Consider the following 13,787-nt stretch of genomic DNA (forward strand, 5'->3'; position numbering starts at 1 on the left):
TACAAAAATGCATAGAGCCAGCTCCTTAAAGAACCCTTCGTTATAGCCTTCCATAATGTAAATAATCACATTTCCATGAATCACAACTTTTTTGAAGTCCTTGCTCTATTCTGGAGGATCTTGGAGACAGAAGTGGGAACCAAACGCTTTCTATCCATACACCCCAAATTGCTGGTCAGCAAAGTCAAGTTCTGTTGCTAGTAGGAAAGTGGTTGGAAGGAAGCATTATCTTCATCTGTCCAGGACCTGAGCCAAAATAGCCTCTGTTATTTAATAAATGGGTGACCTTGGGCAAGCCACCTGGTTTTCAAGAGTTTGGTTTCCCCATCTGTAAAATATGGAAGTTGAACTGGGTGCCCTCTAAGTAACTGAAGCATAACTTGAGTGAGAGGATAATCTTTTTGAAAAATCTTTTTGGGATTCAAAGGTAGATTCACTCATAATTTTGAATATCCAAAAATGCAAATAAATGTTTACAAACAAAAATAGGCCCTTAAAAGCTATGCAGGGCAAATCACCCCCAATTTCAGTCTTAATTTCCTCAACTGAAAAATGAGGGGATCAAGCTAGACAGCTTCTGAAACGTCTTAGATCCTCAGAACTGTCCCATCAGTGGTCTACAGCAATTAAGTCCATGGAACCAACCAAACCCTGGCTATGATTTCAATCTCAGCACAGGCTGGTTTCTTTTGCTCTTATTCTGTGATTGCTGGAATTAGGCATTTTCTTTACTGAAATCTCGTTGTTCAGTCAGTCCTTCATGACCCATTTAGATTTCTTGGCAGAGATCGTGGAGTGCTTTGCCATTTCCTTCTCCAGCTCATTTTACAGATGAGGAAACAAGCTTAAGCAACTTACCCAGGGTTACACAGCTAGCAAGTGACAGGCCAGATCTGAATTCAAGAAGTTGAGTCTTTCTGGGTTTGGGCTCAGTTGCTCTGCCCAAGCTTTAGAAAAGCTCTACCCTAACCAGCCATTTTCTAAAAGGGCCATTAGTCACAAGGGGGCACCATAGGATTACAGATCACAGTTTCAAAGAGCTGGAAGAGCCTTCAGTGGCCATCTAGTCCAACCTCCCCCTCTATTTTACAAACAAGGAAAGAGAGGTCAGGATTTGTCCAAGATCACAGCTAGTAAGCTTCTAGGACAGGATTCAAAGCTAGTTGTTCCTGACTTTCTAGATCAATAACCTAGAAAAAGGATTGATCGGGTTTGGTTCAGGAGCATGCTTTTTGATACAAAGGAATGCCACATTTCCAGCTAAATAAAGAAAAGCCATCACCCTAACACTGCCTTAACAACATGAGATGAGGTGTTAAACCTCAGTCTTTTCATTTCCTAGACCAGATTGGGGCATGGATAGTTAATCCAACAAGTGGACTGCAAATACCACTTTTTTTTATATGTTAATTGTGTATTTTATTTTATTTTTTTTATTAAAAATTTTATTTGAGTTTTATCAAATACCACTTTCTTAAAGAATTCCTTCCATTCGGGGCGGCTAGGTGGCGCAGTAAATAGAGCACCAGCCTTGGAGTCAGGAGTACCTGGGTTCAAATCCAACCTCAGACACTTAATAATTACCTAGCCGTGTGGTCTTGGGCAAGCCACTTTAACCCCATTGCCTTGAAAAATCTAAAAAAAAAATTCTTTCCAATCAATGTGCTTTAGCAAACAAGTAGACCCTAGGAAAGAAGTGGAAGAGAGTGATTACCCTGGACAGAATTAACCAAGATTGATCATACATAGATCACAAGCTGGGACTTCATTTTATAGATGAGTAAACTGAGACCCAGGAAAATAGTGATTTGCCCAAGGTCACCAGTAGCAAATGTCAGAAGTGAGATTTGAACCTAGGTCCTCTGACTTAAGAACCAGTGCTCTTTCCATGGTATCAAGGTCCTTTTGAAGTTGGAGCTGTTGTGAATGCCTGCATTTGACCTAAAATATAAAAGATCTTGTACCCCATTTATCCAAATTCCTGTCTTTCTTACTGAGCCTAACTGCCTAGCCTTCACACTAATCATTGACACTATTCACTCCTATTCTTCAACTGACTTGAATCACTTTTCCCTCAACCCTCTTGCCCACCAATTCCCCACGTGGAGTCCAATAGGTCTCTGAACCCTGGCCCTCCATGCTTCAAAGAGGATATAAAATGGAAAGATAGGTATTTGGCTGATGGCTGTCCAGTGCCACCAACTGGGACTTGTCAAAGGAGAGGTGAAGTAGCTGGAAAATATACAATGGAGGGGTGGCACCACCAGGTTGAAAAGATGAACTGAACGTGAATCCAGGATCTATCTAGAAAAAAAAAGCAAAGATGGTAGGGAAGGTCATAAAATAAGACAACAATGTCAACCAATATTACCAACTCCTTATTGTATAGGGTTGATTTAAAAATATTTCATTCTCATCCTTATGAACTATCCCTAAATGAAAATCTTTTTTTCCTGGGTGAAATTAAAACCAAGATTCCCAAGGCTGACCTCAGGGATGCCCTTTTCTTGTTTTTTTCTTTTCTTTTTTTTTAAGTTTTTTTTTGCAAGGCAATGGGGTTAAATGACTTGCCCAAGACCACACGGCTAGGTAATTATTAAGTGTCTGAGGCCAGATTTGAACTCAGTTACTCCTGACTCCAGGGCCAGTGCTCTATCCACTGCGCCACCTATCCGCCCCAGGGATGCCCTTTTCAATAACCCCCAGAGCCATCTGGCATCAGTCTCAACTATCCCCCACAACTCAACTCAGACCGCATTACTTTCATCCTCTTTAGAGCTTCCTTTTTTCTTATTTGAAAGGTTTCTCTAACTACAGATTGTAAATTCTTGGAGGGCAGGAACTTGGAATTCTCAGCACCTAGAATGTTTCCTGACAAAATAAATAATAATTGTTGACTCATTCCTCAGTAATCCCCTCATAGTATCCCACCTACATCAAGGTATCCCTCTATAAATATCACAAATTATGAGAATATCTGACCTCCCAGGAATCAGGTTCCATGCCCAGACAAACAGCCTGCACTCCCATTTGTCTCACATCTTGGTGACCCTGAAGTTGAACCATCCAACCAAATGGAAGTCCAACTTGTTCAGACTCACAAAAAGGAAGATTACTTCTCTCCCCTCTCCCCATAGAGGACTCACCTGAGGAAGGTGGTCAAGGTCAATGTGGGCTTTCAGGCAAAGATGCCCCCAATGGTGGAGGCCAAGATGATGGCAAGAATAATGCAGCAAATCATGATCATAATCTTCTTCTGCTCATCCGGGAGAAGGAAAGAGAAAGCACAGAAGCAACATAATACCATTGTACAAGGAAAATTCTGTGGAGACTGGGGCTCCCAGAGCAATTATGCTGGTGGAGAATAAGGAGAGAGACAGTGGGAAGGAGAGAACAAACATGGAACTGGCTTTTGAAATCCAAAGTGCTGCCAATGAGCAATTTATTCCAAGCATGAAAAACCCAAGATAAATTCATAGATCTTTAATTTAGGGCAAGAAAGGCTCTCAGAGGTATCTAGGTCCTTCTTCCTTTACAGATGGAGGAACCTAAGCTCAAGACTTTCTGGAGGTCATATAAATACTACAAATATTCAGAATTTGAACCCAGGACTTCCTGATTCCAAGTACATTGTATCCAAATCTTTTTCCTGTCTTGAAAAACCAGAATCCTTTAAAAAAAAAAAAAAACCTATGATGAGATAAAAAAAAACACAAGATTTAGAGTTGGAAGGTACTTCAAAAATCATCTAGTTCCCTCCTTTTACAGATGGTGCCTAGAGATAGGGCCCAAAATCGCCCAGATAATAAAGAGAAAATCCAAGATTCAAACCCAGATCTTCTAACTCCTAAATCCAGTGCCCTTCTCCTACCCCAGTCAGCTACCTCTCAATATTAGATGTTGGTCATTGGCACCCAGAGAATGCAGACCCACCTATCCAGAAATTTATGCTTCAACTTGCAGCATGGAAACACACCCACTAATCTGCCTTGCCTCAGCCCCAGATACCATTAACACCAGGTCTTCTGAATCTTCATTTCCTCATGGACATGCCTCACTCTCTGAATGATCATCAAACCTGAAGTTACACAGAAAATTAAATCAGTGGTTCTGATGGAAAAATCTGGGATCATGAGATATCTGTATGAATCACACCCTCCATTGGAAGACTTCTTTCAGCGGCTGACTGACCCCTTGCCTTTCTGCCATGGCAGCCCTGCTCTGCTCCAACCTTAGCTAACTACCATCAGCTGCTTCTTTTTCTATTCCCAATATTGTTGGAGGAAGCACCTCCAAGTTACTAACTGGTTATAATTGCTCTCATAACCGAGAAGCCTCTCTCCAACATCAAAATTCTTTTCTCTTAATTTCCTCATATTCCCCACAGCAGATGTCCCAAAACCTTCCCAATCTCTCCTTACCCTGAACAGATAACCTAATTCCCACTTTAGTGAGGTCAAGGATGTCTTCCCTTCTCTGACCCACTAAGCTCATATCCTCACCTTTCCTCTCCCTTACCCTTCAGCTGCAGAAAATGGCCCTCCTGGTCAAAGATAACTCTCATCTATACCCATTCTCCCAGTTCCTCCCATTTTCTCCAAATCTTTTCAACTCTGCCTTTGTATCTTTTGTATGTTTTCTCCTTGGTTTACAAATCTACATAGATCTCCATTTATATATAGAAACACATATAATATTCTATATATTAATAGTCTATATTTATAAAATATATATATTTTTAAAACCCTTAATTCTGATCACCCAAACTACAATCTGTCTTTCCTCCCCTTCATCATGATGTTTCTAGAAAAAACAATCTACATCATTGAATCTACTTTCTCATCACTCACTCATTCTATAGACCCTGACAATCTGGTTTCTATCCTTTCATCTCTATTAAAATAGTGACTACCAAACTCATTACCAAACCTCCCTGTCTAGCCTGATTCTCTTTGACCTTTCAACATGGATCCAACTGAATACCCCTTCTCAATTCCCTTTCTTCCCTTAGCTCTCTCCTCCTATGACTGTAACTATTGGGGGGGGGGGCTTTTCTGATTTTTCATGCTCCTCAAAATCAAATATTTAGAGACACAGAGGTCATGCCATCATACCAGATGACAGAAATAAAAATGTAAAAACTGACTTGCCCACTAAGACATAGCAATAGCAGATAAATAGCCAAGATAGAATTTGAACCCACGATTTTCTGACTCCGTAGTCCACCACACTGTCCTTTATGTCATTCTACCACCTGCCCCTTATATATTGTTCCCCCCCCCCCCCCAAGGCTCTGTCCTCAACTATCTTCAGTCCCCTACACTCTCTCTCCCTTGGTCATTTCATCCATTCACATGACTACAATGACCACTTGTCTGCAGCTGTTCTCCAATGCTGACTTTATTCTCTATTTCTCCCCAGAACATCAGTCCTATTTCAATGCCTCTTAGATACCTCCACTAGGAAGTGCCACCAATGGTCAAAATATCATACCTCAGTCAAAAATTCCCTACCCTCTGTAAATTCTTTATTTTTTTCTGACACAAACTTATCAACCTAGTCACTCAGGCTCAAAATCTGTCAACTGGCTCTAAATATCTCCCATTCCCACTCTCTTTTCTATTTCCACTGCAGCCCTACCATCAGTTCTTGGAGGGCAGTGTCAGTGTCATTTAATCTTAGTATTCCTCAGCCCTTAGCAGGGTACCTCATTTTTGACTGCTAACTTAAAAGAGGGAGTTAATTTATTTTCATATCTAGTCTCTTTGCACCAAGACCCATTCCCAAGCATTTATTTGTCATACAGAATTTGAACAAAACCTAAAAATTGTATTAGTCCCAGTGAAATTCTTATCATTGGACATCCATAGAGGAAGTTAGGGAGAGACAAGGCCTTCTCACAATCAATATTAACTCATTTATTTAAATTAACAATAAAATAATCAATTTTCCATTTAAAAAAAAACAGACCAAAAACCCTTTGTTTTTGGACACACAATACAATTCCCAGCCTCACATAGAGACCAAAGTCGTGTATTTGGAGTTTGTTCCTTCTTGGCACCAGGGCCAGTCCCCTCTTCAATGTCAGACATCACAGCCTTGGGCAAGAACATGAAATTCCCTGGACTCTGTCTACATATTGAAGGGTATTTAGAACATATCCTGCAAAAAGGCACTATAGGACAGTAGCCTGGATTAGCGATCCTGCTCCATCCTTGGAGTCATTAAGGTTGAGGGTTAAGTCAATGAAGAATGGTGGGCACCTGTGGTATAAAGGAGCAATGAGTTTGGGGACAAACCTTATTCACCAGGTGAGAGCGATCAGCTTATGTTGACATAAGTCCAGTATCAGCTCCATGAGAGCTTCTGCACACTAAAGCTGACTTCTGGATGATCTAAAGGAGATTTTTCAATACCCTTAGCTTTCCCATGGCACAATGAGGAAGAGAGCAAACCCTCTTTGGAAAGTAGAGGGTATATTAACAGCAAAGACCATTTAGTCAAAGCCCCAATCCTAATTGAGTGACTCTATCAACATGGCCGTAGGAGACAGGGTCTCCTCAGTCCCCTAAGTGGCCACTAATTTCTAGTGGGCACAACCTGGACCTGTGCATTAGGGAGAAAAGAAGACAAGGGTCCAGTAGGCAAGTGAGCCAATAGACTATGGGTGATCTTGAAATGCTGATTTTCAAAACTACCACCTGCCCCTTATATAGTTTCTCTTCAAGGCTCTGTCCTCAACCATCTTCAGTCCCCTACACTCTTTCCCTTGTCATTTCATCCACTCACATGACTATAATGGCCACTTGTCTGCAGCTGTTCAGGAAGAGTGTTTTAATCAGAGTTTCTTCCGAAGCTGCCCAAATATCTGATTGGCTGATTGGTCTCTCATCTATTCCAACAAAGTTACTCAAGCTAATTCTAGAGGTTATATCCAGAACCTCTACTCCCCAGACTGATTTTCTCTCTCTCTCTCTCTCTCTCTCTCTCTCTCTCTCTCTCTCTCTCTCTCTCTCTCTCTCTCATCCACACACACACACACACACACATATTTGAGTAACTGAAAGTCTACCTTCCCTCCCCAGAGGGTAAAGGGTCAACTACTACCCCCTTATATCCTCTCCAGTTCCTTATGGAACAGTAATCAAAAGAATTATAGAAACCCCTGAGCACCTAGCATGACAGAGGAAAAACCAAGTGACAAAAAGCCTTGGACCCCACCCTTATCTTGTGATAGTAGGAAGGATGAGACCTCCCACCCTTCCTCCATAAGCCAGTTTTCATATCTGAGATCTCACTGGCCATTAGACAGAGAGTTGCATGACCTTCTCCTCTAGACAACCGTTGGTTTCCAGTACACACACTTCCAAACACAGCCAAGGATGGACTCAGCCTTGGCAAATGATGACCTCAGAAGATTAGGTCATCACAGCCCTTCCCTTGGTAAACGGCCACACATGAGAACATATACATAACCACCCAAGAATCCAAAGTCAATATTGGCCTCTTGGCTTGCTTAGAGGATAAAGAGCCAAAAGCTGAATTTGAAAAAGACTGTGCATTCTTAAAGGCCCCAGTTTTTACCATCACCCACCATCCTATGCCTTAGGGCCTTTTCTAATTCCAGTTTCTAGGGAGCATTACAAAGATTAGAGTTGTCAGCCTGCCAATGGGGGAGACTCAATTTAAGCCCTTTCCTTGTCAAAGTTGGCAGAATGAGACCAATTTCCGTTTTCTTAAACATTAGTTAAAGAAATAGACAATAAAGAAAAATTATTGTAGTTCCTGAGAAAAGAGTATTCCATGAGGTAGAAGGCAGCATTCTGGGAAGCATCTGAAGGGGGCTCCCAAGTTGCAATGCCAGAAAAGTAGGCTTGGTGATTAACCAGGGAGACCTGGGAGGCATTTCAGGGCTGGAGGATGAGATAGCGTGACTCTCCAAAAAGAGGTTTGGGTTGGATCAGGACAGGTAAGATTCCTCCTGGCTGGGCAAATGGCAAAACCAAGCCCCAGATGGGGTGAACTTGGGAACAAAGGCACACGTCCTGCTCACTCTTCAGAGACTTTTGAGAGGCAGCTCCCATCCAGTCCAAAGGAAGAGGCACAGGGATCCAGTTGGGATAAGATCGGGTTCTGGGAGAGGCAGGGGAGGAGGCGTCGGTCAGTGCACAGGTAGTCGGAGAGGATCAACTGGACTCAGCAGCAGGCCAAGGAAGTGGGGGGCAAGGAGGAGTTACTGGAAAAAGGGAAGAATAGCAAAGAGGAAATCAATTAACAACTAGGCAAAAGGATCCAACTCACACACCTGAGTCACTGAACAGGGAATTCCCCATTCTCAGAGGGAAGGATGCACACAATTCTTTTTTGGACACTTGTCAAACTCCAATGCGGACTGCTCAGGCACCACCTGCTCAGGGGACACCAGAGGTCATGGTTAGGCCTCTAACCTTTGTCCATGAATAATTAGAGAATGGAACAGGGAGGGGAGGGGGCAGAGAGACAGAAACAGAGGGGTGAAAGAGAGAGAGAGAGAGAGAGAGAGAGAGAGAGAGAAAGGAATGGGGGGAGAGAGGAGACAGAGAGAAACAGAGACAGATAAACAGAAAGAGAGACACAGAGAGAGAAAAATACCCTTCCCCAATCTACTACATGGATGATGACATCATCAGTGCATCTTTTACCCTTCACCAGATTTTAGAAATTCTAGGCTTGTGCAGTCAGACTAGCAGAATTTAAAAAATTAATAATAACAGCTAGCATTTATATGGCACTTTAAGGTATGCAAAATACTTTAAAACTATCTCCTTTGATCCTGGGAAAAATCTGCAAAGTAGATACTATTATCCCAGATGAAGAAACTGGGGTATAGAGAAGTTAAGTGACCTGTCCAAGGTCACACAACTAGTGTTCAAGGTCAAATTTGAATTCAGGTCTTCCTGAATCCAAGTCCAGAGCTCTTAAATATCACAACATGCTCAAGAATCTAAACTACTCCCTTCCCCAGAATGAGCTTTGGAACAAGAGCGTGATGAAGAAACTATCTGTAAGACATTCTGTTTAGGAAGGAGAGTTGTGTTAATCTACTGAAAATGAAGTTTTATGAAGGCTAACTTGAGCTTTGATGTTCACTCACTAAGGGGCCTGTGGTTAATTAGGGCCTACTTAATTTTTTAAAGGTTAATTCTAATATCTGAAAGCACTTATTTCACCGCAGTTTACTAATTCTAATAACCTCCAATTGAGTAGCTGAGTGAGAGACCAAAATCACATCTTAGAAAGAGAAAATGAAGACCAGATTGAAAAATGGAGCTAGTAACAGCAAGGATTATCAGCTGTGAATGACTTAGCTTTTCTCAGCAATATAATGACCCAGGACAATTCTGAAGGACTTATGTTGAAGAATGCTATCCATCCTCAAAGAAAGAGTTGATGATATATGAATACAGATTGAAGCATACTATTTTTTAATTGTATTTTTCTTGAGGTTTGTTTTTTTTGGGGGGGGGGTCTTTCACAACATGACTATTATGGAAATCTTTTGCATGACTATAATCTATATCAAATTGATTACTTTCTCAATAAGGGAGGAGGGGAGAGAGGAAAGAAGAGAATTTGGAACTCAAAGTTTTAAAAACAAATGTTAAAATTTGTTTTTACTTGTAACTGGTGGAAAATTAAATGCAAAATAAATAAAAAGAAAATAATATAAAAGAAAGAAAAATGGAGCTAGATACCAGATGTTTGTCTGATATCAGTGGAGCTCAGATGCCGATCCTCTGACCATAAGGAAGTCCAACTCAATAGTCCTGCATCAGGGCTTCATTCATATTTCTATTTTTTGGTTTTCCTAAGCAGATTGTCCCCTAACCTTAACCCATGACCATCACTCCATCTTTCCTCATCTCTTCTCTCCCTAAAGAAAGCAGGTTAAACATAGTGAAAGGTCTGACACTGAGCCCATGTCTCCTGTCACATGAAATGGAAAGGGACAGAAGAAGGAAGTAGCTTTAATCAGAGAGAGTGTTTATGAGACCAGAAGGGAAGAAGGGAGAAGATAGAAACAGGAGGTTGAGGACAGAAGCCAGAGGATCATAGTTTAGAAATGAAAGAAGCTTTAGAGGCCATCTAGTCCATCCACATTCATTTTACAGGTAAAGAAACTAAGGCACAGGGTGAAGTGACTTAGCCATGGTCATTCAGCTATTATATGTCAGAGGCAAGATTTGAACTCAGATTTTCCTGGCTCTAAGTCTTGTCCTCTGGACCACTGGACCACTATTCATCTCACTAGTCATAGAAGGTTCCCTTCCCATGTTCCAGAAAGAAGTTGAGATAATATCTGCAGATCAAACAAAGGACTAGAAATTTCACTGCTCAAAATGTCAGAATTAGGCAGTCTTACAACCAGACCACTTGGCTCCTATCCTGAAGAGAACTGATTAATAACCAACAATTCATTAATCATTCTCATGTTGGTAATGCTTAAAGGATTATAAAACAGCCTTCTTCCCAAGAACCTTGATTAAGAGTAGGGGTAACTATGGTGATCCTTCATTTTACAGATAAGGGAACTGAGGTTTAGATTAAACTGTGGAGTTGGAACAAAGACCAAGGACTATTACCTTAAACTAAGAAAAAAAAAACCTGATATCTTACTGTCTGATCTTGCTATCTCTTATACTTTATGTTTCTTCCTTTAAGGATATGATTTCTCTCTCATCACACTCAATTTAGATCAATGTACAACATGGAAATAATGTAAAGACTGACAAATTGCCTCCTGTGGGGTTTGGGGGGTCGGGAAGTAAGATTAGGGGGAAAATTGTGAAACTCAAAACAAAATAATAAAATCTTTAATTTAAAAAAAAAACCTTCCCCAAATTGTGAGAAAGAGCCCAGAAACCAAACCCTCAAAACCCAGCCTCCCAGTGACCAATCCATAGCTCTATTTCCACAAGAATAAAACAGAACCCAAAAATGGAGCAGATACAGAAAGCAAATTGTAGGATTCACCAAGCCAGTTGAGTATATAAAAAGAAGACACTACTGCCCAGAGAATCTAGATGCATGCTTCCTCCCAGAAACACCGGTGGAAAGGAAAAAAGGCCAGCCCCAAAACAAGACCTATTAAATGAAGAGGCACAAAGTCGACAGCTTGAGGGCCAGTCCCCAGTGACTCAGCTTAGGAATTCCAAGAGATTTCAGAAGCAGAAGAGATGCTGAAATCAAGTATGTGTTAGTTTTCTCTCTAAGAGTCAACAGAGCCCCAAAGAAGACCAGGTCCATATTACTTACAGTTCAGTGCCAACAGTCAAGGGGGGCTGCTGTTATTTCAGTCCAACGGAAAGCCCAATGATCAGAGCTAAAATGCCCAGGGCCACCACAACTATGATAATGATAATTACCATTTTCTAGATGGGAGGTATAAGAGAGAGGAAGAAGAAATTATCATAAATAACCAAGAAATGCAAATTAACTGGCAACAGTTCTCTCACCAAGGAGGCATTAATTGGTAAAGAGCACCAAAAACACTCCCAAGTCAACTTTTAAAACAATTTCAGCTCAGAGAACAGTAGACCATTGCTGAAGAGGCCACTTCCATGATAGTGGCTGCCTTTTAGTTTCTTATTTTAATTAGTTAATATTAATAAGAAGGAACATTTAACACTTTCCACATTTCCACATTTCCATTTTCCTAAAGGAGAGCAAATGTTATGAACACATTCTAAATTTTGGTGCTCTGGGACAAAGTCTCTGTGGCTCCCACCTTGTTATGACTTTAAATCAATCCATTCAGCGTAAGTCATCTCTGCACTGAAAGAAGCATTCTGTCTGTAGCACAGAGAATCAGTTATCCCTTTAAAAAGTAGTGATAACTTCTGACTTTAACCAAAGATCTATCAAGAGTTTGAATTTCTAGATTTACTTACTGTAACAATGTAAGTTTCTTGAAAGTAAGGGAATTTTATTTTTATCTTTGTATAAAAATGAGCAAACCAAATCCCCCCCTTATTCAAGAGAGAAAACGAGTCCCTTCCCCACACTGCACAGATGAAGAAACCAAAGCTTCTTCATGATACAGATCGAGGAAACCTAATCCCACCCATCTACCCCCTTTATACCTCACAGAGTGTCTAATACATAAGAGGTATTTATTAATGTTTTTTGAAGGACTAATGGCTAATAAATGTTGACCTGGACTGAACTGAATGTCAGCAGGAAAGGATACAGAATTATTCCAAACCTCCACATGATTATCACAACTATTACCAATGATAGCTGATGTTTAAATAGAACTTCCAATTTTTACAAAGTTCTTTCCATATATAAACTCCTTTGAACCACACAAAAATCCAGGTTCAATAGACGTTATACTTCTATTTTACAAAGGAGGAAAATCAGTTCAGAGAGATGAAGTGAACTGGGAGGATTTGAACCCAAGTCTCTCTTGAATTCATCCCCAGTACACTCTCCTTAATAGATTAAGCCATTGGGGGGTTGGGGGTTACTATCACCCCAGCATCCTAGGCATGAAATGATAGAGCTCTAGAAAATCTAACTAGAATACAAAGAGATCTCTGAAGAGAAGGTGTGATAAAGAGCAGTCCAGAAGTATTCTGGAGAGGTTTCCAGCTCCCTTAACCCCAGCAAAGAAAACAGTTAAACTTGGTGGAGACAGAGAGACAGCAAGGATGCCAGATGCCAGAAAACAGATAGAAAGAAAAGTCTGAGAAACTGCCGCTGCTTGTGCAAAAATATCTTTAGATGCTGAAGGAAGGAACTGACAAGGGCAGTATTCGGATGGGACTGTTTTTTATTTCTACAGAGCACAGTAGTTAGTCCATGCTCACATCACCCAGCTAGAATATGCCCCAGCTAGGACCATAGCCCAGGTCATCTAACTCCAAGTCATGATGCTACACTGCCTCTAAAATGCCATCATCATGCCAGAAGTAGGGATTGCAGTTAGGCTTCTTGGTCCACGACTGGTGAAGTAACAAAGTGATAGAAGAGGCACAGCCTTCCTTTCTGAGGTCAAAGCAAGCCTCTGGAGAAGAGTGCTCAAGGAAGTCATGTTCTGGAAGACTCAGAGCTACCCATCGGACCCAATAAGAGGTGAGATTTTGGCGTAATGCCTAAATCACTGTTTTCAAGGCATGAGTTCTGGTTTATAGGTCCACTCTGTGAGGAACCGTAAAGACTGTCTGGTACAAATGAGGAAACCAAAGATCGTCATTGAACAGATGAGGAAATGGGGTCTAGATTATCTGTAAAAGGAAACCAAGACCCCACATCTCATTGTACACATGAGAAAACCAAGGACTCATATTATACAGATGAGGAAACAAGAAACCCTACTCAACAGATAAGCAAACCAAGGGCCCTTATTATAGGGATGTTCCTTAGTGTATAAGAAAACTGAATCCCAGAAGGAAAGTGACTTACTCAAAGGTCTCATGATTAGTAGAAAGCCTATAACTCAAATCTGGCTCATGTGACTCCTAGTCCAGCACCTTCTTTATGCCTTAGTTTATATGAAAACAGGATTCATGCCAGTCCAAAAAAGGAATAAAAGGGTGTTAGTGATTCTACTGGGAGGATTGAGGCAGAAGACAGACAGGAAGGGTCAACCAGGATAGGGATGAGGTAGGTGGTGCCAAGGCCAAGGCTCTCACCCTCCGGGCTTCACTCTGGTACTTCACAGCCTTTTTGGTGTCAGCCACAGCTGTCTCCACGAAGCCCACTGACTGGTCCATGTTGTTCTCAATGCGATCAATCATGGCTCC

General features: G+C 41.2%; 1 protein-coding gene across 2 annotated transcripts in view; it reads right to left on the minus strand.

Moving 5' to 3' along the window:
- Positions 1-6,962: 6,962 nt before the first annotated feature.
- The window catches only part of STX3 (syntaxin 3), a 52,612-nt gene continuing 45,787 nt past the window's right edge, over positions 6,963-13,787 (minus strand). The window contains exons 10-11 of one of the 2 annotated variants that reach the window (XM_074231409.1): positions 11,296-11,411; positions 6,963-8,236 (exon numbers count right to left, since the gene is read on the minus strand). In XM_074231409.1, coding sequence (XP_074087510.1) covers positions 11,328-11,411 — 84 coding nt within the window. In that variant the 3' untranslated portion in view covers positions 6,963-8,236; positions 11,296-11,327. The remainder of the gene's footprint in view (positions 8,237-11,295; positions 11,412-13,787) is intronic. The other variant, XM_074231410.1, reaches the window with a different exon arrangement.

The sequence above is a fragment of the Macrotis lagotis genome, chromosome 3 (assembly GCF_037893015.1).
Source record: "Macrotis lagotis isolate mMagLag1 chromosome 3, bilby.v1.9.chrom.fasta, whole genome shotgun sequence".
Lineage (NCBI taxonomy): Eukaryota > Metazoa > Chordata > Mammalia > Peramelemorphia > Peramelidae > Macrotis > Macrotis lagotis.